General features: G+C 43.9%; 1 protein-coding gene across 12 annotated transcripts in view; it reads right to left on the reverse strand.

Moving 5' to 3' along the window:
- Positions 1 to 20279: 20279 nt before the first annotated feature.
- ATE1 (arginyltransferase 1) overlaps positions 20280 to 24532 on the reverse strand; it is a 167272-nt gene continuing 163019 nt past the window's right edge. For all 12 annotated transcript variants that reach the window (XM_025274003.3, XM_025274004.3, XM_044935144.2 and 9 more), the window contains one exon: positions 20280 to 23604. In XM_025274003.3, coding sequence (XP_025129788.1) covers positions 23426 to 23604 — 179 coding nt within the window. In that variant the 3' untranslated portion in view covers positions 20280 to 23425. The remainder of the gene's footprint in view (positions 23605 to 24532) is intronic.

A 24532-nucleotide genomic window follows, 5' to 3' on the forward strand; every position in this document is an offset into this window, starting at 1 on the left:
AAGGGTAACAATTGCAAAGGATTAAAAGTCATCAAATATGTTCAAACATGTTAAATATGTTTAAATTCATAAGTTTATAATCAATATACAGATGTATATATGAGTTAGAGGAAATACTGACTGAACCTGTCTGCCCTGGCCAGGCAAGACAGTAGTCACTTGCATGAGTTATCTTAAGAGGAGGTCCTGGAAAGGAATGTAGAACTAACAAGCTACTACCAACTAGAAGAATTCAGGGAAAGTCAAAAGGAGAGAGGAGACGCCAGCCCATATGTCTTATTAAACTCCCAGAATCCTTCTCACTGGAATCCATCTTGGCTGAGCAATGTGCACGCCACCAGGAAGGACCCTGAGTCAGAGTGATTAGCCAGACAACCCGGAAACTAACCCCGCCACATGGCAGAGCAGTCCTCCTGGGTTCCCTTACCCTCCTGCTCTCCCCCCAGGTGCCCCTTCCCAATAAAGTCTCTTGGTCTGTCAGCGTGTATCTCCTTGGACAGTTCATTCAGAGTGTTAGACAAGCCCAGTCTTGGGCCCTGGAAGGGGTCTCCTTTCCTGCAACATACGTGTGTGTGTGTGTGTGTGTGTTTTCATTACCTTCAGAGAAAAAGGAGCAAACTTATTACCCTGAAAACTGTAAATTAAAGATCAAACATTTATCCTTCATTTCCTGCATGACCTGTGCCACGAGTACAGGGGAAAGAAGAACAGGTTAAACAACACCATGGGGATGCAGTCAAGAAAATCTGGACTTTGGAAAATTCTGCAGGACAAATGACCAGGTTTCTACAAAAAATAATTTCCAAGGGAAAAAGATATGCAGAGAAGACTTACAAATTAAAATAAATTTAAGAGGCATATGAACTGATTGCAATGTATGGACCTGATTTGGATCCTTAGTGATTTGATTTGATTTTAAACGATTTGTAAAAAAAAAATTATAAGATAATTGAGGAAATGTGAACACTGAAGAGATATTCAGTGATGTTAAGGAATTATGGATGATTACAAAAATGGAGATATAATGAGGAATGCTAGTGGGTTGTGATTAATTATTTTAAGAGCTTATATCTTTTAAACACACATATTTATTGATGGAGTGATACAATGTCAAGTTTTACTAAAAATAATTTAGGTTAGGGAGGTGATTCGGGATAAGGGGGAGAGATGAGACACTATGAGATGACAGCTGGTGAGGCCACATGATAGGTACTTGGGGGTTCATTATATTATTCTAATTCATATGATTGAAATTTTCCATAATAAAAGTTCTTTTCTTTTTTTAATGCAATAACTCATATTTCCCAAGCTAGCACATCTCTACTTTTTGATCTGACACCAAGCAACCTGAAGGACCCCTTTCCAACAATATTGTTAAATTAATAACATTTGAATTTTTTAAGCACAATTCTCATAAGGTCAGCATTCCTACAGTGTGATAGATTATTGCCATTCCCTCTTATATGAAAGACTCTTTTACCTAAAGAAGTACATCCTGACCAAAGATACCCTGAGAAGAATCTGCCTACACACATACACACACAAATGCACGCACACACCATCCTGGGCCGGGCCGGGGGGTGGGCGCGAAGAAGGGCAGGATAAAGACGAGTCTCAAAGTCCAACTCCTGCCTTCCAATCATCAGTTTCTGAAAACTCAACATTTCCTCCACTGAGAAACTTCATTCCTCGAGAAATGAGTGTATGTTTCACAGCAACACCACAGGCAATGTTTCCGAAGAGGTTTAATCCAGCCTCCACTTGGAGTGTAGACAAGGAATAGTGGTCCTCAGAGCTTGATCAGAGGCCTCCCTCCTGCCTCCAGTCTATGAACTTCTTATGACCCTTCTCTCTGTTCCTTGTTCTTCCTGTTCAGTTTCTTGTGAGCTTGTGGTCGGTGCACTGACGCAGCAGTCATTTTAACCTACGGACAAGACGGTCTTCATACCTCTAGAGTGTTGCATCTTAATTCCCCTGTTCCCTCAAAGGAACAATTTCTTCATGACTGTGAAGCTATACAAGTTAAATAGTTTGCAACAGAGGATCAAATGAACGTTCTCATTTACCTTAGGGTATTTTCAGTTATACAGCTTCCCTGGTGGCTCAGTGGTAAAGAATCTGCCTGCAATGCAGGAGACACAGGAGACGTGGGTTCGATCCCTGGGTCAGGAAGATCCCTTGGAAGAGGGGATGGCAACTCACTCCAGCATTCTTGCCTGAAGAATTGTATGGACAGAGGATCCTGGCAGGCTACAGTCCATAGGGTTGCAAAGAGTTGGACACGATTAAAGTGGCTGATCACACACGCATTTTTAATTATTGATTGGTTGTTTAGTCATTAAGTCATGTCTGACTCTTTTTGCATCCTTATGAACTGTGGTCCACCAGGCTCCTCTGTCCATGGGATTTTCCAGGGAAGAATACTAGAGTGGGTTGCCATTTCCTTCTCCAGGAGATCTCCCCAATGCAGAGATCGAACCTGTGTCTCCTGCATTGGCAGGCAGATTCTTACCACTGAGCCACAGGGAAGCCCTTCAATTATGACAAGTTCAGTAAAGACTTTTAAATGGTCCACACCAAAAAAATATCTTTAAAAAAAAAATGAATGAGTCTTTATCGTCTTTGTTGTGTTCAATCGCTAAGTGGTGTCCAACTCCTGCAGTTCAGGAGATCTGGATTTGATCCCTGGGTCAGGAAGATCCCCTGTACAAGTGAATGGCTACCCCCTCCAGTATTGTTGCCTGGAGAAATCCATGGATAAAGGAGCCTGGCAGGCTACAGTCCATGGGGTCCCAAAGAGTCAGGCACGACTGAGTGACTAACAAACACTTCACTGCCTAAATGGACTTAATGAGCAACCTTAGACTGGGGAAAGAAGACAATAATAGAAGACATTATTGGGAAGATCGGTGAGATTAGAGCTGCTGTAGACAATACTGTCTTGCCAGTTTACTTTCCTGATTCTGATCATGCTTCTCTGATTATATGAGACACACACACAGAGAAAGGCAAAATATTAGCATTTGAAGAACATGGGTAAAAGGTTTGCAGGGTTTCTTTGTTCTATTCTTGCAAAATTTCCACAAGTTTGAAATTACTTAGAAAATCTTGAGAAAGGATAAGAAGTGTGAGCCCCAGGCCAGCTGGTACTAGAACCCAGCGCTTCAGCATGGCAGCCTAGCACTGTCCTGCTCCCCATGAGCTATGCTGGGTGTGTGATTCCAGGAAAGGAGAATATTATTCAGCCAAGGAAGAAATGATTTCTTTCAAGGGGCAGGAGAGGAGGGTATCAAAAGCTAGAGCCATCCGCACTCTCTTAGGCCAGATGCCGGGGACTTCTATTACCAAAACAAAATAACAGCAATCAGAACAAAACAAATACTCTGCACGGTTTAATCTTTATTTTTACAGGATTTGGCAGGAGCCGTGAGGTCTGGAATGGTGGGCCTTTTGGGGAACTTTGTATTTATTAAAATGGTCTGGACACTGGTTCTTATTATTCTTTCTCTCCCTTTGAAATGGGAATGGAAAATCTCTCGATAAATGGTCAAAGGCATGGTCCAGATTTGTGTAACTGCTCTCCTAGCCTTTTGTGCTTCAACATCAGCATGTACGCCTGCAATTTACCCTCCTGAGATTCAAGATCCTCAGCTACCTACACTTGCTGAAAATGCTGGGCTAAGTAGAAACACGGACCCTCGGTCATGTCGATAGCAAAGCAAAGTTTCCATTGGAAAGCTTTGTCTAAAGGAATCTTCTAAATAGTATACATTTACTGCATGAATCTAATTCACCCTTCTTAGAAGAGAGGATTGGTTGCCCTTAGAATTTATCATTTTGTTACTCTACAAATTCCACACACTTTTCAGAGTTAACTTCTCTCAATGACTGAAATCCATCTTTGTGAAACAGCACAAAAGACAACCAGGCTGCTATGTCATAATATAAACAATTAAATTTTTTTTTAAAAATTGTGGTAAAATACATATAAAATTCAGCATCTTAATCAATTTTAAGTATGCAGTTCTGTGGTTTTAGGTATATCCACTTTGTGGTACAGCCAATTTTGAGAACTTTTTCATCTTTTGAAACAAACTCTGTACCCACAAAGCCACAACTCCCCATTTCGCCTACCCCCAGTTCTTGGAGCTACTATTCTACTCCCTGTCTTCCAGAATTTGATTTACAGATATCCACGTAGAATCAGATAGCATTTGTCTTTTTGTGATTGGCCTATTTCACTCAATATAACATCCTTAAGCTTCATTCATGGTGTAGCATGTGTCAGAATTTCCTTCCTTCCTCTTTAAGGTTGACTAATATTCCATTGTATGCATTCACATTTTTTTTAATTCATTCATCTGTGATGGACACCTGGGCTGCCCTCACTTTCTGGCTATTGTGAATAATGCCATAAACATGAGTGTACAAACATCTCTTCGAGCTCCTGCTTTCAATTCTCTTGGTTATACACCCAGGAGTGGTCACTTAACCCACAAAGGTCCATATAGTCAAAGCTATGGTTTTTCCAGTAGTCATGTACGGACGTGAGAGCTGGGCCATAAAAAAAGGCTGAGCGCCAAGGAATTGATGCTTTTGAATTGTGGTGCTAGAGAAGACTCTTGAGAGTCCTTTGGACAGGAAGGAGATCAAACCAGTCAATCTTAAAGGGAATGAACCATGAATATTCACTGGAAGGAGATGCTGAGGCTCCAATACTTTGGCCACTTGATGTGAAGAGCCCACTCATTGGAAAAGACCCTGAAAGATAGAAAGATAGAGGGAAAAAGAAGAGAGTGGGAGAGGATGAGATGGTTAGATAACATCCCTGACTCAATGGACATGTACTGTGTACTTAGCCTCCAGTCGTGTCCAATTCTTGTGAACCCATAGACTGCAGCCTGCCAACCTCTTCTGTCCATAGGGTTCTCCGGGCAAGAAAACTGGAGTGGGTTGCCATTTCCTTCTCCAGGGGATGTTCCCAACCCAGGGATCAAATCCAGGTCTCCTGCATTGCAGTCAGCCTCTTTACTGACTGAGCTACGAGGGAAGCCCTAATGGTCATAAGTTTGAGCAAACTCCGGCAGATAGTGAAGGAGAGGGAAGCCTGGCATGCTGAAGTTCACGGGGTCACAAAGAATCAGACGCGACTTAGTGACTGAACAACAACAGCAACAACGTGGATTTATTTTAAATTTTTTGAGGAACCACCATACTGTTTTCCACAGTGGCTTCACCATTCCCACCAACAGTGCATAAGAGTTCCAATTTTCTCCACATTGTCACCAAACACTATTATTTTGTGGGGTTTTTTGATAGTAGCCATCCTAACAGGTGTGATGTTAGAAGGTTAGCATTTAATTGAACAATAAAAGGTTGACTCAGGCAAGGAAATAACAGGAATCAATGAAAAGGCATGAAAGGCATTATCTTATCCTATTGTAGGAAGAAATGTCCCTTGCCTGTTATTCAGCAAGACCAGCCAGCCCAGTAAGGGGCTACTACTGAGCTAGATGAGCTGAGGGCAAACTTAACCCAGTGTCAAGGAGAAAGATGCCAGAACTACGTCAGAGCTGGCGTTGACAAGGCTTTCAAGTGATTCTATGTTGGACACATGAGTGATCAGTCATGGAGGCTGCAAGATGGACCACGGGGGAATTGATGCCATTTGGGGACCACGAGTGAAGGAGCAGGAGCTGGTGGTGGAGGACCAAGTGGCATGAAGGTATGGAGGTGTTAGCAAGCAGAACTGGGGCTGGAGGAGAGGATGACAGGCGACCCCATGAGCATGGATGAGACTGCTGGAGGAGATAAAACAGAAACCAGCGGCCGCTGCTGGAATAAAGGAATTTTTATTAAGCCGCCCCACATGGAGGGTACTACCAACTACTTCACCCTGAATGTGGCCCAAAAGCCTCCCCAACTGGCTGAAACGTTCCAGTGAAGGCATGTACACTGAGAGGCTGGAGTCCTGGCTGAAGAGCAGGAGTCACCACCCGGCCACAGCAGGGACGGGGACTCTCAGCTCTTCCATGTGCAAGGTGAAACTTGCTTGTCACAGCGGGGCTGGGGACCAGGGCCCGTCTTAGAACAGCAATACCAGTCCCCTGCCTCTGCCGGGGGGTCAGTGACACCTCCTGATCGTGGGGGACATGCAAAGCCCTGCACCTACTCCAACAGCGGAACGAAGATGCCAAGTCCTACAGGTGAGATGTAGGAAAATGGGAGGAATATTTACAGAGTTGAAAATACACACAACCTGAGACGCAGACAGCATTTTGTCAGCCGCATACAGAGGCAGCTGTTCTCCTGCAGAATACACTTTGGTGACAGTGTTTCTCAGCTGTGACAGGAGGAAAGAACACGGTGAACAGAATGACCCTAATCCTGAGATTCTGCCTTCTGCAGACCCATCGACAGTTCACACTTCAGCTGCAGAAACTACCCTCGACCTGCACATGTAGTAAGTATTTGCAAAGCGTGTATGTGTGTGTGTGTGAATATGCCTGTGTAGGCTTGCATGCAAAGCAGACACATTTGGTTTTCATTGTCCCTGGCTGACTTGAGGAGTTGTAAAAGATCCCCTTTCCCCAGAGACGGTATGCGGGCAGCTCAGACTTTTTCCGAGCAAGGCATGGGGTTTCGGTCGCTTGTCCCTTATTAAAGTCCATAGGAGCTGTGTGGGGGTCTGGAACACGTGGCCCCACGTCTCCCTGAGGAAATGGGGTGCTAATACTAGATTTTGTGGCCAGGACAACACATAGCAAGGTGTCTTATTTCAGACTGGGCCCCGGGAGTCCTGATGTTGGTAACTTCCTAGGTTACTCACCCCCCTGAGACCTTGCTGTCGAGGATGTATGTAACGGGAGCACACAAAAGAGCTGAGTGGGGAGTGGGCAGAGCACTTCTCTGGTGTCTTAGAGTTTCTGGGCCCTTCTTGGGAGGGAGACAGAGGCCCGTCCAAACAGATTCAGGGACAGTCAAGACTGGCAGGAGCCAAGTCATCTTACACATAAGAAAGGTGTAGGTGGGGATTTTCCAGCTTCATTCTTACAAAGGGGAAGAAAAACCCAATGACACAATTTAAATAAAACAAGTATTTGCTTTCTCTTTATCATCTGAGACAAGAATCAGTCACCTTGAATAGCATGTATCCATACTTCGAGAGGAAGAAAGAAACGATCTAAAATGGTTATTCACACATATTCTCAAAGAAAAGTACTATGAAGCGACCTTAGCTGAGAATGCCTATATTATAAATGCCAGGTATATGTAGAATTTCAGATTTCTCCTTTCCCATCTTTGTTTTTCTTTCCTTCTGGCAAATCCTATGTGTTGGGCTCACCATCCGCAAGTTACGCCCCCGCAGGGCTTGTTCATGTGTGTGGGGGAGGGGTCCTCTGGCTTTCTGCCCTGCCTCCCCTCACACGGGGTGCTCCCTTTAGGAGAGGTTTGCATGCCCGCTCAGTCGTCTCCGACTCTTTGCGACCCCATGGACTGTAGCCCTCCAAGTTTCTCTGTCCGTGGGGTTTCCCCAGCAAGAATACTGGAGTGGGCTGCCATTTCCTCCTCCGAGGGATGTTCCTGACCCAGGGATCGAACTCTCGTCTCCTGCATTGGCAGGCAGATGCATTACCACTGAGCCACCTGGGAAGCCCATAGGAGAGATTTAGGAGTCCCAGATATTCCAAACAAGGCCTCCTGGTGAAAACAGCAAGCCAATTTAGCTGATTACCATCATTTCTATCTTGGGAGATGAGGATATGGCTTCCTCTCTTCTCTTCTGGGGAGATTCCTCACAGGTCATCCGTCCATCCAGCCATGGCCACTCTCACCTCGTTGAAAGTGAGTCCCGGGGCTTGCACACAACAGCACGTCCGAGCCCACCCAAGGTGAGATGCCCCCTAGGCCTTTGCGGCTGTATCGCCATGACTTTCTTTCAAGTTATCTAGATGTCAGCAGAATTAAACCACAAGCTGCTCCCTTGTACTTCCGCCTCTGCTGGGGTCTCAAACCATTCCTTCTGCGGGGACCTGCTTGACCTCCTTTCCCAAAATCGACTGTAGGGCAAATAAATATCAACTCTCTCAGGAAACCACTTTGCTAGCCTTTGATTTTCTTTCTAAGAATGTCCACTGGGTTTCATCTGTGCTCTTAGCCCAACTTGCTTTCCGTCTCCTGGTTCTGAGTTTATCCCCCAAGACTCTTTCCCTGGTGGCTCAGAAGGTAAAGAATCCACCTGCAATGCAGTAGACCCAGGTTCAATTCCTGGGTCAGGAAGATCACTGGAGAAGGGAATGGCTACCCATTCCAGTATTCTTGCCTGGAGAATCCCAATTCTCCCTGGACAGAAAAACCTGGCTGGCTACAGTCCATGGGGTCACAAAGGGTCACAAAGGGTCACAAAGGGTCACAAAGGGTCGGATGCGACTGAGCAACTTGCACTTTCACTTTTTTTTTTCCCCCGAAGACTGAACTGTGACTCTATGAACTCCAGGTGTGCACGTAGTCATAGCTTTATACACTCAACACACTGTTGACTGGGGGAAAAAAAAAGCACAATGTGAGAGTCATGGCTTAAGTTTTATTTGGGGCAAAATGAAGACTACAGCCCAGGAGATAGCCTCTGAGAGAGCTCAGAGGTGGGGGAGGTCTGTATGTATGTGCTTTTGGTGGAGGGGTTATGTGCAGTCGAGCACACATTTCTGTAGAAGGTTGCTGCTAGTTGCCAGGAGCAGTTGTCTCCATTGCTGATTTTAGTTCTTTTCTAGACATAAGGAGATGCAAGAATTGGGCTCATAAAACCATCTCCTGAAAAATCTGCTCTTCCAGTTTCCCCCCAGGGCACAGAGTGCCTCATTCCTGACCACTGCCCTGAGCTCCTTCGGGGTGTGTTGAAGGTCAGCAACTGCCAGGGTTCGTGACCTTGTAGAGGCAGATGCCAAGTGACAATTTTTCATCTGCTACTGCTAAGTCACTTCAGTCGTGTCTGACTCTATGCGACCCCATAGACGGCAGCCCACCAGGCTCCCCTTTCCCTGGGATTCTCCAGGCAAGAACACTGGAGTGGGTTGCTATTTCCTTCTCCAATGCATGAAAGTGAAAAGTGAAAGTGAAGTCGCTCATTCGTGTCCGACTGTTAGTGACCCCATGGTGTGCAGCCTACCAGGCTCCTCCGTCCATGGGATTCTCCAGGCAAGGGTACTGGAGTGGGTTGCCATGGCCTTCTCCAATTTTTCGGTGAACAGATAGGCAAGAATGCTGGGTTGTGCCCCGTTGTACAAAAGGCCCCTTGAAATGGGGTGACAGGGAAGGCCTTTTTGAAGCGGTGACAATAAATTTTTCGTCTATGACACATTTATTGTCACCACTTCAAAAAGGCCTCCCTGTCACCCCATTTCAAGGGGCCTTTTGTACAACGGGGCACAACCCAGCATTCTTGCCTATCTGTTCACCTGTCAGCTGTCTGTCTGTCTATCTCTCTCCCTAGCCCGTGATTCCAGGAAGATGGGGGCTCCCTCTGTCATGTTCACGCTGTGGCAAGCACAACGCCTGGCTCAGGACAGGCGCGCCCTGGTTGTTGGATGGATATGTCCACCGAGAAATCAATGAATGAATGAACTGTATGTGTGTGGTGTTGGGTTGGCACTGGGCTTTTCAAGAGCAAGCTGGTGGAGAGCCCTGGGCTTCCAGGAGAGACACGGGTCTGCAGTCCCAGGACATGCTGGGTTAGTATTAGGGCTGCTTGCCCTGGAAGCACCCCTCCTGGCCACCCAGGGGTAAGGGGCATGTTCTGCTACCGGGAGATGTGATTTTCGGCAAATGGCACTGTGAGCGGCTCATGGTTCAAATGTCTTGAGCGACACTCCTCACACAATCAGGAGGCCTGTCCTTGAGGGCCTCAGGAGCTTCAAGGAAAAGCCGTGCCTCATACAACGCAGGAAGACTCCATGCGTTTAGGGCAAAGTAAAGTAAATAGCAATGACATCTTCACAGGTTATGTTTCACTGTACTTCAGCACCCCCACCCAGACGCTATGGAGGAATCCAGGGATGCGTGAGATCTAAAGAGGAGGAGACACTGTATTCCAAAGGCCACTTGGCCGGTGGTGAGAGCGCCTTTCTGTATTTGCAGAGCTGTGTTTGCAAGGTTTGCCTCCCGTCAGGATCTCAATTAGGGGCAAGGACTTCTCCCAGGGCGAAGAGTGTTCAGCATGTGTAAAAATACCCTTGTGTCCGTTGCACGAATGTCTTCCCATATGCGAAATGAATTTAAGAGGAAAAGACCAAATTAAAGAGGGATTACACTGATCTCCTTTTAAGAATTTTCAACTCATATTGTGCATTCTGTAATTTTTTTTTTTCTTTTTGGTGTGTGAGCTCTAAACCAAAAACAGGCCTGCCCTGAGTACTGGGATCCACATGCCCATTAGGCTAGGAATTCATTACACACAGCAAGCAGTCTACCAACAGCCAGTGTGCCCCCATATGCCCTTCCCTACTGAGAGGCGACAACCCCCAGTTGTTCATGGGGCCCTTTGTGCGTTCCTTTCTCTCACTGTTCACATGTGTTAAGACTCCGCAAAGTTCAATACGTTCCACCTTGGACTCTCTTCTGAGAGTGCTTCCTACACGTCTGCACGCCATTCTGGGAAACTAACTGTGAGGAGCCGATCCCACCTGGGGTCGTGGAGGCTGATCTCAGGTCCCCATGACACCTGCACGCGTTCTCCAGGGTTAAGACTAGTGTTAAGGCTAATAGTGAGACGCCCAGGATGTCTTTAATGGTGTAGTAGGGTCGGAGAAGGCAATGGCACCCCACTCCAGTACTCTTGCTTGGAAAATCCCATGAGTGGAGGAGCCTGGTGGACTGCAGTGCATGGGGTCGCTAACAGTCGGACGCGACTGAGTGACTTCACTTTCACTTTTCACTTTCATGCATTGGAGAAGGAAATGGCAACCCACTCCAGTGTTCTTGCCTGGAGAATCCCAGGGAAAGGGGAGCCTGGAGGGCTGCCGTCTATGGGGTCGCACAGAGTTGGACATGACTGAAGCGACTTAGCAGCAGCAGCAGCAGGGATGGAATGGGATTTTGTCTGCATCTGATGGGAGGTTTCTCCAAGGCCAGTCCTTGGCGGCCTCTACTGAAAACACATGCATTGTTCCTAGGACCCAGTTGTCTGGGTTTTCTCCAGTCTTGAGAAAGAATTGCTGGACTTCCCTGGTGGTTCAGTGGTTAAGAATCCACCTACGGGAGGTATAAGAGGGAGTGGACATGTGTATACCTACAGCTGATTCATGGTGTTGTATGGCAGAAACCAACACTACACTGCAAAGCAATTATTCTCCAATTAAAAAAAAATTAAAAATATATATAACATTAAAAAAAAAAAGAAAAGAATCTGCCTGCCAATGCAGGGGACATGAGTCCGATGTCCCGGTCCAGGTTGATCGATGGATCTGGTTCAGGTTCGATGTCCTTCCCTGGTCCAGGAAGATCCCACGTGCCGCAGGGCAACTAAACCCAGGGGCCACAACTACTGAAGCTCACGTGCCCAGAGCCCATGCTCCACAGCAAGAGGAGCCGCAGCAATGAGAAGCCCGTGCAACGGAAAGTAGACCCTGCTCTCCAGGACTAGAGAAAGCCTGCTTGCTGCAACGAAGACCCAGCTCAGCCCCAAACTAAATTTAATTAAAAAAAGATTAACTTGCTAATCAACTATACGCCAATACAAATTTAAGAAAGAAAAGAATTGCTGTTACGAAGACGGAATTCAGATACTGTAGGCGAGGTGCTGGTGAGGAGGCGGTACCAGGTCTGGACCCCGGAGATCTGACCGTGTGTTGCTGGAAGGGATTGGCCGTGATTGACGAGGGAGCAGACCCAGGAATTGAGACACAGGAAAGAAAGAGCTGGGGTTGGAGTTGATGGAAGGGAGATGAAGGAGGACAGTTGAAGAAGCTGGGACAGGTGGGGTAGCTTAGGCTTCACTCAGAAAGGAACGAGGCGCTGTCTGATGTGGGACCAGGAGGGTGGGATCAAATGGGTGGTACATGGGGCTATTAAATTGGCTGGAGGAAGCCGGGTAGACACTGGCTTTTGCAATAATCCCAATAAGAGGTACTAAGGGCCTGTACTAGCCCCATGAGGCTGGCATCGTGGAGGGTAACACAGGAGAGACTGGGATGCTGGTCAGGCCTGAGAGTTGCCTAATGAAACCATTCAGTTCAGTTCAGTTCAGTTCAGTTGCTCAGTCGTGTCCGACTCTTTGTGACCCCATGAACCACAGCACGCCAGGCCTCCCTGCCCATCACCAACTCCCAGAGTCCACCCAAACCCATGTCCATCGAGTCGGTGATGCCATCCAACCATCTCATCCTCTGTCATCTCCTTCTCCTCCTGCCCTCAATCTTTCCCAGCATCAGGGTCTTTTCCAGTGAGTCAGCTCTTCGCATCAGGTGGCCAGAGTGTTGGAGTTTCAGCTAACAGATATAAAATGCTGTGTATATGCAGCTTCCCCCCTCACAATCGGCCTTAGTTGCAGAAGTGCAGGGCAGTGCTTAGTAGCTCAGTTGGGTTCGACCCTTTGCAACCATTTGGACTGTAGTATGCCAGGCTTCTCTGTCCATGGGATTTTTTCAGGCAAGTATACTGGAGTGGGTTGCCATTTCCTCCTCCAGGGGATCTTCCTGATCCAGGGATCAAAACTGAGCCTCTGTGTCTTCTTCATTGCAGGCAGATTCTTTACCAAAGACAACCCAGATCTGAAAAAAGTTAAAGACATGAGAAGCATAGTTTATATAAAAAACATTGGCCTTCATGGACCATAAAAAGAAAAAAATCCACCTTTCCCTGTATAATCAAAAAGGAGTGGGGTGGCGGGGGGAGGCAAGGAAGTTTCTTTCTGCCCCCTGGTGGCTTTTGGAAAACTTAACGGAAAGGGCAGAAAGAGGAAAGACTGTTCCACTTTAGGTTCAGTGTCAAGTGCAAACAGCACTCTAAACAAGAACAAAGACGTTCCAGACGTTCAGACATTTCAGACCTTCCCCAGCACCGCTCACTTTCTGCCTGAGTCTGGCGAGTTGAGGTGGGGCCTTGGCCAGCATCCTCTCTGCTAAGCGTGAGCAGGTGCTTCTCCCACCTCCTCACGGGATGGGAGATTCGGCCACTGAGATGCTGACCCGCTTCCACTGGGGCGCTCGCAGCAGTTGCTGGAACGTGACCTGCGAGCAGAGGGCTTCTGACAAAGCCCAGGAAACAGCTCGGCTGGCCTCCGTGTCAAATTGTGCTGGCCCAGGGGTTGGGTTCACAGCTCCACACACAACAGAAGCCGTTATTAATTAGGCTGGAGAAAACTGCCATTAATATAGAGATACTTTTGCGGGGGGGAGGCCTGGTAAAACCTAACAAATCTATTTCTGGGTCTCATCTCACTTTCCCCCACCTAGGCAGCACGCTGCAGTCCTATGCAACATCACCACTTTTCCATTCTCAAAAAAATGTGCTTTTGCTTTCCCAACCTTGTTGATGATGCTTGTTGGCTCACTGTGGCTCTTTGATAAACTGATTGGAAGAGGGAGTGCCTCCTCCCGAATTTGCCTTCATGCAGAGGGATAATGCAGAGGAGGGGAAAAAAAGCAGGAGCCCGTGGGGGTGAGATGAAAACAACCCGGGTCATTATCAGCTAGGCTGTAACTGGATATGGCAGCCCGCTGTGCGGAGGGGATCGGTGGAGACCACACAACGCTGCTGGGCTTCCAGATACCCTGTTGTTTAGTTTTGTCTCCACCAGAACAAACAAAAGTGTGCGTAATTGTCCCAGGCCTCAAACCCCACTTTATTCTCCCATTATACCGAGGAAGTCCTGAATAGTGGCCCCACCGGAGTGAGGTTCTCTTCGTGGGTTCCCGTGAATAACTGTTTACAATTATTTCTCCACATTCTATTGGAGAAAGGCGGCCATTAGGAAGTTTTTATCCTCTGAACATTAAGAGTATCTTTTGAGCAGACGTTGCAAGTGGATTCTAATTCCACGGTCCTGAAGACCTGTTCTCAATATCATGAATTTGGCAGATGACTGTAATTTATCCGGCAATTGAGTCTTTTCATTGCTTTAAAACAATTTTGAATGGAAATGTTTAAAATAGATTCTACATTTTCCTGTATTAGAGTATGTTGCTGTTGTTGTTTTAGGCGTTAAGTTGTGTCTGACTCCTTTGCAACCTCATGGGCTGCAGCCTGCCAGGCTCCTCTGTCCATGGGACTTCCCAGGCAGGAATACTAGAGTGGGTTGCCATTTCCTTCTCCAGGGGGATCTTTCTGACCCAGGGTTCAAACCTGTGTCTCCTGCATTGCAGGTGGATTCCTTGCCACTGAGCCACCAGGAAGCCCATATTAGAGTATAATGAATGACTTTAAACTGTTTCCTTGACAACTCAGCTCTGCCATCACCAAAGTCAACAATGACTGGCCTGAAACTATGTGTGCTCAGGGACTGTTGAGATGCTTAGGGTTCTCTGCCTTGGATTAGTAGGATTTACTCTTTTTATAAAACAAAAACATTTTGTTAAAATCTTATTTCTATGACCTTTCTTTTTGGTGACGTCTGCCTTGGCAAGGTACGATGGGCAGGACAGCGGAGCAGCACACTCAGTCTTCTCCATGGCCCCAGCGCACCCGCCTGATGACAAAGATGAGCTCTGCTGACCTCAGGGCTTTGCCCAAGGTCACGCAATGAGTTAAAGTGATCCCGGAAGCTGAAACTGCTTGCCTGTCGAGTCCAGGTTCCCCCGCACGTTTTGTTTTTTTTTTTTTTTTAACCTATTAAGGTTTATAAAATGATCCAGTTGCTAGTGGAATACGGTCAGAAGGTTGCTCTAGGCCTGATGTCAGCACCTCCCCACCCTGGTCCATCTTCCTTCCCCGTGTCCGGACGCCCTGTCCGTGGGGCCAGTGCTGGATATCCGCTGCACCTTCAGCACCCTCGTGTACCCCTTCCATTCACTTGTCATTTCCAGATGGTGCTATCCTTTCACTGTGACACCCCAAATTTCTCCTCCTTATGCCACACGATCCGAGTGGCTTTCCCCGTGAGTAAGGCATGAGCCCATTTTAGCTGCTAACAGGCAAGCCTGCTTCTTTTTTTTCTCCTTACTCTTTGATTCTCCACGTATGATCCAGATGGGGAAGTGGCTAGATGAGCAACCAGCAGATAAGCAAGACCCACGACCATCACTCATTGATGAGGCTGACATATAACAGTTTCCGTAGCTTAATGCAGTAAAGGCTAATAGAGACTTGGTACAATAAGCTCAAACTGTTCAGATTTCTTCTCTAGACTTGGTTTCTTTATCTCCAGACTTTCCCAACAGAATCTTTGGTGACGTAAGCAGAAATATTAACAACCTCGAGCGTGAGCCACCAGCTGTTGTGGGTGCAGCCTGGCCATGCCCGGATGTCTCCTTGGCCTTCTTAATAAATTAGGGGATGGAATAGTATTCAGTGAGTCACAAGATGGACCTCCAGAATAGGCAGAAAACCAGGGAGACTAGAGACAGTATTTCTTCATTTCTGTAGAAATCGTCACTCACACTGTGCGGAGCTTCCAGGGGCCACTGACCAATCTCGAAGGCTCCTCTGACCTCCCTCCCCACCAGCTCTGCTCAGTTTTGGTGAAGTGAGTCCAAATTGACTTCTCTGTATCTAAGTAACATGCCTCTAGTGAAATTCTGTAAGGTCTCCAGGTTGAGAACACTGACACACAGTTTTGGCTAGAAGTAGGCTGTACTAGGGGGGGAAACGGTAATTAAATTACCCTTAAAAATACAATAATAAAGGAATAAAAAATTCTTTAAAAAGCAGAGCTATAAATCAATCTAATCTGTCTTCTGAGTCCACTTACTCATGTGAGGTAACCACCAGCTGTGGATTAAACAGTACAAGAGAGATGAAAGGAGCATTTGTTTTTCCCACTTTTCTTTTGTCAGTCACTGCTTTTTTTTTTGGGAGATGCATTTAGATCATTTGATTACTATAGATTCTGATAAGTTTATACATTTTTTCTATTTGATCAAAATTAACATGTAACCAAAACAACTAGAAAGATGCAAAAATGGAAATAATAAATAGCAGAGATTGTGTACATTTCTAAATTAATCTTCCATTCAAATTGTTCTTTAAAGAGACACTATCTCTGTACATTATTGTTGTTCAATGGTGTCTGGCTCTTTGGGACCCCCAAGGACTGCAGCATGCCAGGCTTCCCTGTCTTTCAACATTTCCCAGAGTCTGCTCAAACTCATGTCCATTGAGTCAATGATGTCATCCAACCATCTCATCCTCTGTTGTCCTCTTCTCCTCCCACCTTCAATCTTGCCCAGCATCAGGGTCTTTTCCAATGAGTTGGCTCTTTGCATTAGGTGGCCAAAGTACTGAGGCTTCAGCTTCAGCATCAGTCCTTCCAGTGAACATTCAGGGTTGGTTTCCTTTAGGAAATCCCTGCACATAGTTACCTTTAAATCATAAGGACATGGTAGTTACCTTAGGAAACTGACCCAGCCCCAGGGTAGTGAGATACCACAAATTCATACATATGCACAAATGCGCTTTAGTCAAAGATGGGACAGATTGCACAGTGGAAATAAGAGAAACTAGGAAGTGTCAAAATAAGTTGCCCCAAATGGTTTACTGTAGTCATTCCATGGTATTTTGGCATATAGACACTTTAAACAACTATCAAATCATAACAGTTAAAAAAAATCACCTTACAGCAGTGCCATTCAACGGAACCTGCTTCACTGAAGAAGCAGGCTGTACCTGTACTGCCCAACATGGCAGCTCCTGTGGGTTGAATTGTGACTCCCCCTCACCCAAAAGTGTACTCCAGTCCTCACTCCAGGTGCTTGTGAAAGTGACCCAAACTTATTTGGAATTAGGATCTTTGCAGATATATTAAGGGCTCCCCTGGTGGCTCAGAGAGTCAAGAATCCCCCTGCAATGCAGGAGACCCAGGTTCAACCCCTGGGCTGGGAAGATCCCCTGGAGAAGGGAATGGCTACCCACTCTAGTATTCGTGCCTGGAGAATGCCATGGACACAGGAGCCTGGGGGGCTACAGTCCCAATACGGTTGCAGAGTTGGACACGACTGAGCAACTCACACACACACACACAAGATGGGGTCATACTGGATTGAGGTGGACCCTAAATCTGACTGGAATTCTAAGAGATGAGAAGACACAGAGAAACATACATACAGGGAAGATGGCCATGTGAACCCAAAGGCAGAAACTGGGATGTGGCTGCCAGCCAAACACACACAGGACTGCCGGAATGGGCAAAGAAGGTTCACCTGGATCCATCAGAGGGAGCATGGTCCTGCTGATACCTTGATTCAGGACTTCTACCCTCCAAAACCATGAGAAAATAAATTCTTGTTTTAAGATAGCCAGATTGTGGTGACCTGTTACCACTGCCCCAGGAAACTAACAGGAGAACCAGGACCATGTGTGGCTACTGGGCATTTGAGATGTGGTTGGTGAGGCTGAGGAACGAAATTTTTATTAATTAAATAGATACCATGTGACTAGAGACTATTATCGGACAGAGCAGTTTTATCAGTCAGATGACTTTTACAAATCTTATGTATCCAAATCCTTTATCAAATTGATTCTTTGAAAACTGAGAATAAATCATACTATTACCAGCAAGCCTTAGTTAAGCAGATACTCTGTGTATATACATATATACACACACATACATAATCTTTGCTTTAGTCAATAAAATAACATCAATAAAGGTCAGCTTCCAAATTACAAACTGGTCATCTGTATTTTAAAATGAGCTGGAAAACTGCATAGAACTGTCCACATACAACTGAGCTAAGAGTCTTAAGCTCTGAATCCCCCAACCTAAAATGCTGTTTTTCTTGTTTCACGATCAAAAAGCTCCATTAGTTGAGAGATGCTATTCAGACTCACTGAATACTGAATTAACAAAGTGATGAATTGGACTTCATGAAGTATTCATGAGTTCTAATTTAACGCTAATTAAAAAAAAAAAAAAAAGGCCTGTGTTCAATGATTTTAAGACCCTGGCACAGACTGACAAAAGCACGAAAAATTAAGGTTCAGCGGAAAGCATGATCCAAAACCCCAGTGTTGAATTATGGATGTTGGGAGTCCAACATTTATACCTTTCTGGAATAAGTGCTCTAGCATGCAACATAAAAATTATTTTTTGCATACTGAGTTCAATAAAATCTAACAATGAAAGAAACAAGATATCTGTGCTAGTCGCTAACCGTCGCTTTATGCATGCCAGATGAGTGAAGAATCTCTCTCTTCCCCCAATGTGGCTGAAATATTTACTTTTGAGTGCCATATTGACAGGTAATTAACTACTGAAAATCACAAATGCCATGTAACATTAAGATTTGCTCTGCTAGGTTTTTTTTTTTTAAAGAAAAACATTTCTATTTGGAATAGTTTCTTCATATTGCAGGTGAAAAGATGTAGTGAGGAAACCAAGCTATACAAACCTGCAAGCTACTTTGAAGGTCTAAAACAATAAAAGTTTGGCATGCAAATAATACTCAGCAACTTTAATTCCTGGTTTAATTGCATTAATTAATTTGAAAATATTTTCTGGATAGGACTGGATTGAAGACATAAACTTAACCACCAAATAGACATTCTCTGATGGTAAAGAATCTGCCTGCAATGCAGAGGAACTAGGTTTGATCCCTGGGTTGGGAAGATCTCCTGGAGAAGGGAATGGCAACCCACTCCAGTATCTTGTCTGGAGAATCCCCACGGACAGAGAAGCCTGGAGGGCTACACACAGGGTCACATACAGTTGGACACGACTGACCGACTAAGCACAGCACAGGTATGAAAAATGCAATTTTACTTTATCTCCCTTAGAATTAAATCTTAACCAATGTACTTTTAAAAAGTAAAATACTTAGCTAAATTAAAAATAGTAGTATGTTTTCCACTCTTTCTAGGCACCCATTTTAAAGATCTCTGTTCCACAAAGAATCAATGAATTAGAACCTTAACTGGCTTTAAATAACTTTAAGCTTTTAAACAAGACATTTTCTAACTGGAAATTTTTAGAGGCATGCAGACTGTAAGAACAATAGTGTAGATCTTCCAGAAAATATTTAGTTGAGGGACAATCAGAGGAGGGGCACTAAGCTTTAAAAGCTACACATTTTCTGATCCTTCAAGTAAAGAGAAAATTCCTATCCTCCAGCGAAAGGTCAGGAGAATCAGGCAATGAGGAGTAAAAACCATGTTGCCAAGTATTACAAAGAACTGAGAAAAGTAATAAATGTCACTCGATTACAACTCCCATCATCCATGAAGAGCTGAAGTATTCAACTTCCTTTCTCAAAACAGTATAGACACAGTGGAATATTATGCAGCCATTTAAATGATTATTCTTCTTATCTATTTTCATTTTCACAGTAAATTAGGATGCTCAAAAATATAGATGAAAAAGTTATGAAACAATATACATGCTGTAATTTCACTTTTATTTCAAAATAAAACAAAATACATACATACATGTAGGTAGAAAAAAGTTTGAAAGGACATACACCAAAACGTGAATGAGAGAAGTGACAGCGACAGGATTATGAGTGATTTTTATTTCCTTTGGTATACTTATCTATATTGTCTAAATGTTTTCTGGTGAACACTGTCCATTTCAAATAAGAAAAACAATAAAGCTATTTTCATTCCGGAGAAAATATTAGTGGGAATTTAATAGTTAAATTGCTTGGGAAACAGGATTCATTTTATCATAAACCTCAGGATCCCCTTTACTGTAAAAAGACTTAAAATGTATTCTATAAATATACCATGGACTCTTATGAACAATAAAAGCACACCTTGCTTTATGACATATTTATGAAAATTTCTCTGAAAACTGAAGTTTTTAAGAGAAATTAATACTTGAATTGGCTACTTAAATCTTATTTCAAATTCTTCTGGATAAAAGAACGTCTACTCCTTAATTTATCTTGTGAAAATCCAGACTTTTTGCTTAAAGCAAGATTCGCTCTACTTTTATTTATTCCTGAGAGAGAAATCCATCATGCTTTGATTTAGGAAACCAAGTGGTCTGGAATTCTAATCACTGAAAATTAAACACTATCATTCATATACAGTCAATGTCTTACCTCTGTTTTCTGCATATTCACTATAGGTAAAATGTATCTAAGAATCTGACAGATGAAAACACAGGTCTTTTAAGTAATGACCAGCAAGAGCCATTGCAGATAGAAAGTTTTATTCAAGCTTTATCAAATGAACTGTTCAAAAAGCATATACAAGTGCAAAAAATGTCACATGCAATCAAACTTGTTTTGCCTTTTATAGTCACTGGCTCTCTTTTGGAAAATAACACACATTTGAGTGACTTCTAATTCAAACATTTCCCAACTGTTTCTATTTATTTCCTTCTTTAAAGCAAGCAACAATAGAAAAGTAACTGATCATCTTCCTCATCTCTATCCTACCAAAAAAAAGCCTATAAAATCAAACCATAGACTGTCCAGAAATCTGAAAAGGTTCATTTACATAATAAATTCCCATACATAAGAAGTCATATACAAATGATATTTTGCAAAATGGATAAAAATTAGAATAAGTTTGAAAGTAAACATAAACATAAATTTCTTATCTAAATAATTTTAATCAAATGAATAATATATTCATCTGATAATAGCCTCTATCTTTCAGAATAAAAAAGAAAAGTGCTCAGAATACATTTAAAAAAATAAGACAAAAGTCTCACAGAACTGAAATAATTTAAATAAAGATGGTATCATGGAGAGTCTTTACTACATTTTTGTTCCCAAGACAGGGAGGCAGGTGTTAAGTTTAATCTGAAACCAGAAACAGACTACAACGTGAAGATTGCAATTGCAAAGCTTCTAGCCTTGGGAAGGTATAAACTGTCTTGGAAATGTCCTCATATGTCCTTCTTTAGATGTAAGCCATTAACATAAAATCAGATTCCTCAGCTAGACTGTCAACTGACCAAGTCAAGTCACTTTCCTTGACTGTACTTTCCTAGCCCACTATCAACATTCACTCAGGGCTCCAAAGAACAAATAATTGTCTTTTGAAGATAATTTGTTCATTAGGATTGATACAGTCCCTACTCTCAAAAAGCCAACACAAGAATAGAATACAGCAACTGCGCAGTAGAGTCGTCCCTCTCTCCGGAGCTCCACTGGAGCCAACCCAGAAGGCCACCCTGAGGGGCAGCACCCCGTTCCTAGGGAGGGGCTGAATTCTGCAGGAAGAAGCCTGAGTTGTGGTAAAAAGGAAGATTCAAGCTTTCTCTTCATTTGGTACTTGAGTTGTGATCTTAATGAATTCCATCCTACATGCTAATCACTATGATAAGAGTAGTTTAACACACCTGATGGCATCACACTGGACATTCCAATGCCTAGGGTACCAGTACTTTACTATGGACTTTAATACTGAAATTACTTAAAATATTTCTAAAGTCCTATTTCGAAGTTTCTTTCAACTCAATAAGATTTCAGGTCACTCTTACTTTCTTATGTATGCTTTTCTTCAAGTTTATTTGCTTAACAGTACCCTTTTCATAAATGAAAAAATTAAGCTAACTTCAGAGGGAAAATTTTTTTTTTTTTAATGTTCTATAGATTCTGAAGGCAATTCTAAATAAGAGCCTATCAAATGCTCTTGGGAGACTATTTTGAAGCACAAAATTCCAGAGTATGCAAAACCCATGTCATCACTACTCTGTCCCTTGTTAGCTAAGCACCTGCCCTCTGTAGGTGTTACCCATACACACACATTCTCTATGTGAATGAATAAATACATTTGGATCTTGAACTCCTAGACATTTGATTTTTAAAATCATTCTCTTGGGATCCTTCTTTTTAGTCTAGCTAGCTGGAATTATTTTCTAATATTTTATATCTCAACTCAATGCATTTAGGAGAAAAGTTTAAAATCAAGCCACTAAGTTTAATAAAATGTTTTTTTTTTTTTAAAGATCAGTAGAATATGGGAAAATGGACAAAACAGGAAATGAAAAGGACTCAGTGGCCAGGCAGGTGGCAGCAGATGGTGGCCAGCTGCAAAGACGCACAGGAGAGTAAGCTCCTCCGTCCGTCCGTCACTGTCTCCAGCACGGCTCAACTATGAGGGGACGTGCCTTCTCCCTCCCCTGCCTCCCGGCGCAGTCCCTCCACATTCAAGGTGAGGGACAAGGGACTGCTGAGTGAGAGAAGGACCAGAGAGATGAGACAGAGGGACACGGGGCCCACCTTTGCTGAGATTGCTACGTGTGGCATCTCCTCTCTGACTGCCAAATCAAAGAGCAGGAAGTGGATGCTTTTGCCTCCTGCCCTGGAACTGAGTTCACAATGCGAACTAAATGCGATGTGTAGCACAGCTATAAAAGTAGTCAGAGAGAAACTAATTTTTAACCAATAACCAAAGACCAGTGTCCCGAGTTCTAAGAAAATAAAAACTAGTGTATATGTATCCTTCAAGGGGCTTAGCTCAAGGCAGGAGGCACCAATTTTCTAAAAAAAAAACCAAAAAAAAACCTCTTGTTAGATTTTGAGAAATAAAGCACACTACCCCAGTTTGGACAATATATAACTAGAGTAATCACATATTTTATTGTCCAAACTGGGATATTTTGCAGAGTAAAAAGGAACATGAGAAATAATTATTCTAGGAAAAATAATCGCGCCAAGACAGCAGAGATGAATAAGACTGTCCTGGGTAAACGGACATTCGATGTTAACATAACATCCTTTTTTGTAAGTTTGTACTGTTTCCTTTTCTCAAGTTTTCTGTGAAACTACATGATGTAACATTCAGCAGTAAAGTGATACTGAACACTGAACAGCATCCCAGTTCTGATCCCTTGAGAAGACGTTTTCTAAGACCAAACAGAATTCCAACCTTCCCCACACCTGACGTTTTTTCAGCAGAAACTGATATTTTAAGTGGATCTGAAGAAAAAGTCTGTTTTAATTTCTCTAACAGAACAACAAAAAAAGTACAACTGTGATTTAAATTACTTAAGGTTCACTTATACATTTTTACCTCCCAAAATATTAATGAGAGAAGTTAATCATCTCTTGTTCATGAAGCAGACTTCAGAAACGATAAACCCCAATTATGAGTCGATGTCATAACATAGTTTTAAAATCTTTATCATTAACCATGAGGTTTTCACAAATACATATGCCACAAAATATTTTAGAAAAGCTATGCAGCCATCAAAATTAGAAAGTCTAATCTGTGGAGGGTTAGAGAGTTTCCCCCGAGTGATGAACTCGCACCGTGGCACACGTCAGCAGGGCAGCACGGGAGCACCCAGGAGCTCGGGTAGGGGCGGGAGAGGCGAACAGGCTGATCAGTTTCGGAACAGCAGCATCCGCTCGGAGCACGCCTGCCCCACCAGCCTCGCGTACTGCAGCACGGCCGCCGCCTCGCTCGGGTCTCTCTGCTGCTGCTTGTAAACACCGTAAGGCATTATGGCTTTCTTGTAGAACACCTGCAGACGGTCAGGTTCCTTGCTGCGACCTTCGTCCACTGCAAGAACAAAAACTACTGATTAAATAGTCACCTACCGGACCACTTTTCACGTCCTAATTTAAGAATACTAAAGTATATATAAATCATGTATTAAGATGTCTTCTCTGAGCGGCACGTTCAAACGAGGGTGTGCACTATTCAGATCAACGTGAGTATGTTAATAAATAACAAATGCCTTGCTTTTGTTGTTGCTGTTGTTCAGTCACTAAGCCGTGTCTGACTCTTTGTGACCCCATGGACTGCAGCATGCCAGGCTTCCTCATCCTCCACCATCTCCTGGAGTTTGCTCAAATTCATGCTCATTGAGTCTGTGATGCCATCCAAACATTAGGGAAAAACAAGGAATTGTAAGCAATTTAAAAAGTGGCCTTCAATCTCTTATTAGTTTATTATACATAATGAAGTTTGCAGCTTTCCAGCACCTTTCCTGAATCTGACTTAAATTTATTTTGCTTCTCAAGTCAACATGTAACTGCTGTGCGGCCTTCTGCTGACTCAGCAGTTTGGGCTGACTTGAGCTGGTCAGGTTGGAGCAATGGGCACTCATGTTGTGGGCAAGAGGGCAGATGCTTACAGCTTTCACAGAGATGGCCACTATCAGTTCTCCTCTTCTTCCATATAGAAGAACTCCTGGTTTTCAGCAGAGCAGACTGTGTCCCAGCCTCCCTTGCAGCTGGGTGTGGTTTTGTGACTAAGCTCTGGCCCATAAAACACAAGCAGACAGGTCTGGTAGGACAGCTGGTCCAGGCCTCTGCCTCTTGGATTTTTCAGCCCTTCCTTCATTCTGCCTCTTGGAGTAAGAATGTCACGGTAGGAGCTCTAACCTCTATCTTGAGCTTGAGGTTAAGAGCTTTCCCTCAGTCTGCCAAAAACAAAAGCTAGAAGGAACCTGGGTACCTGAGAACTCTGAGGAATAAAACAGCCA

Source organism: Bubalus bubalis, chromosome 23 (assembly GCF_019923935.1).
Source record: "Bubalus bubalis isolate 160015118507 breed Murrah chromosome 23, NDDB_SH_1, whole genome shotgun sequence".
NCBI lineage: Eukaryota > Metazoa > Chordata > Mammalia > Artiodactyla > Bovidae > Bubalus > Bubalus bubalis.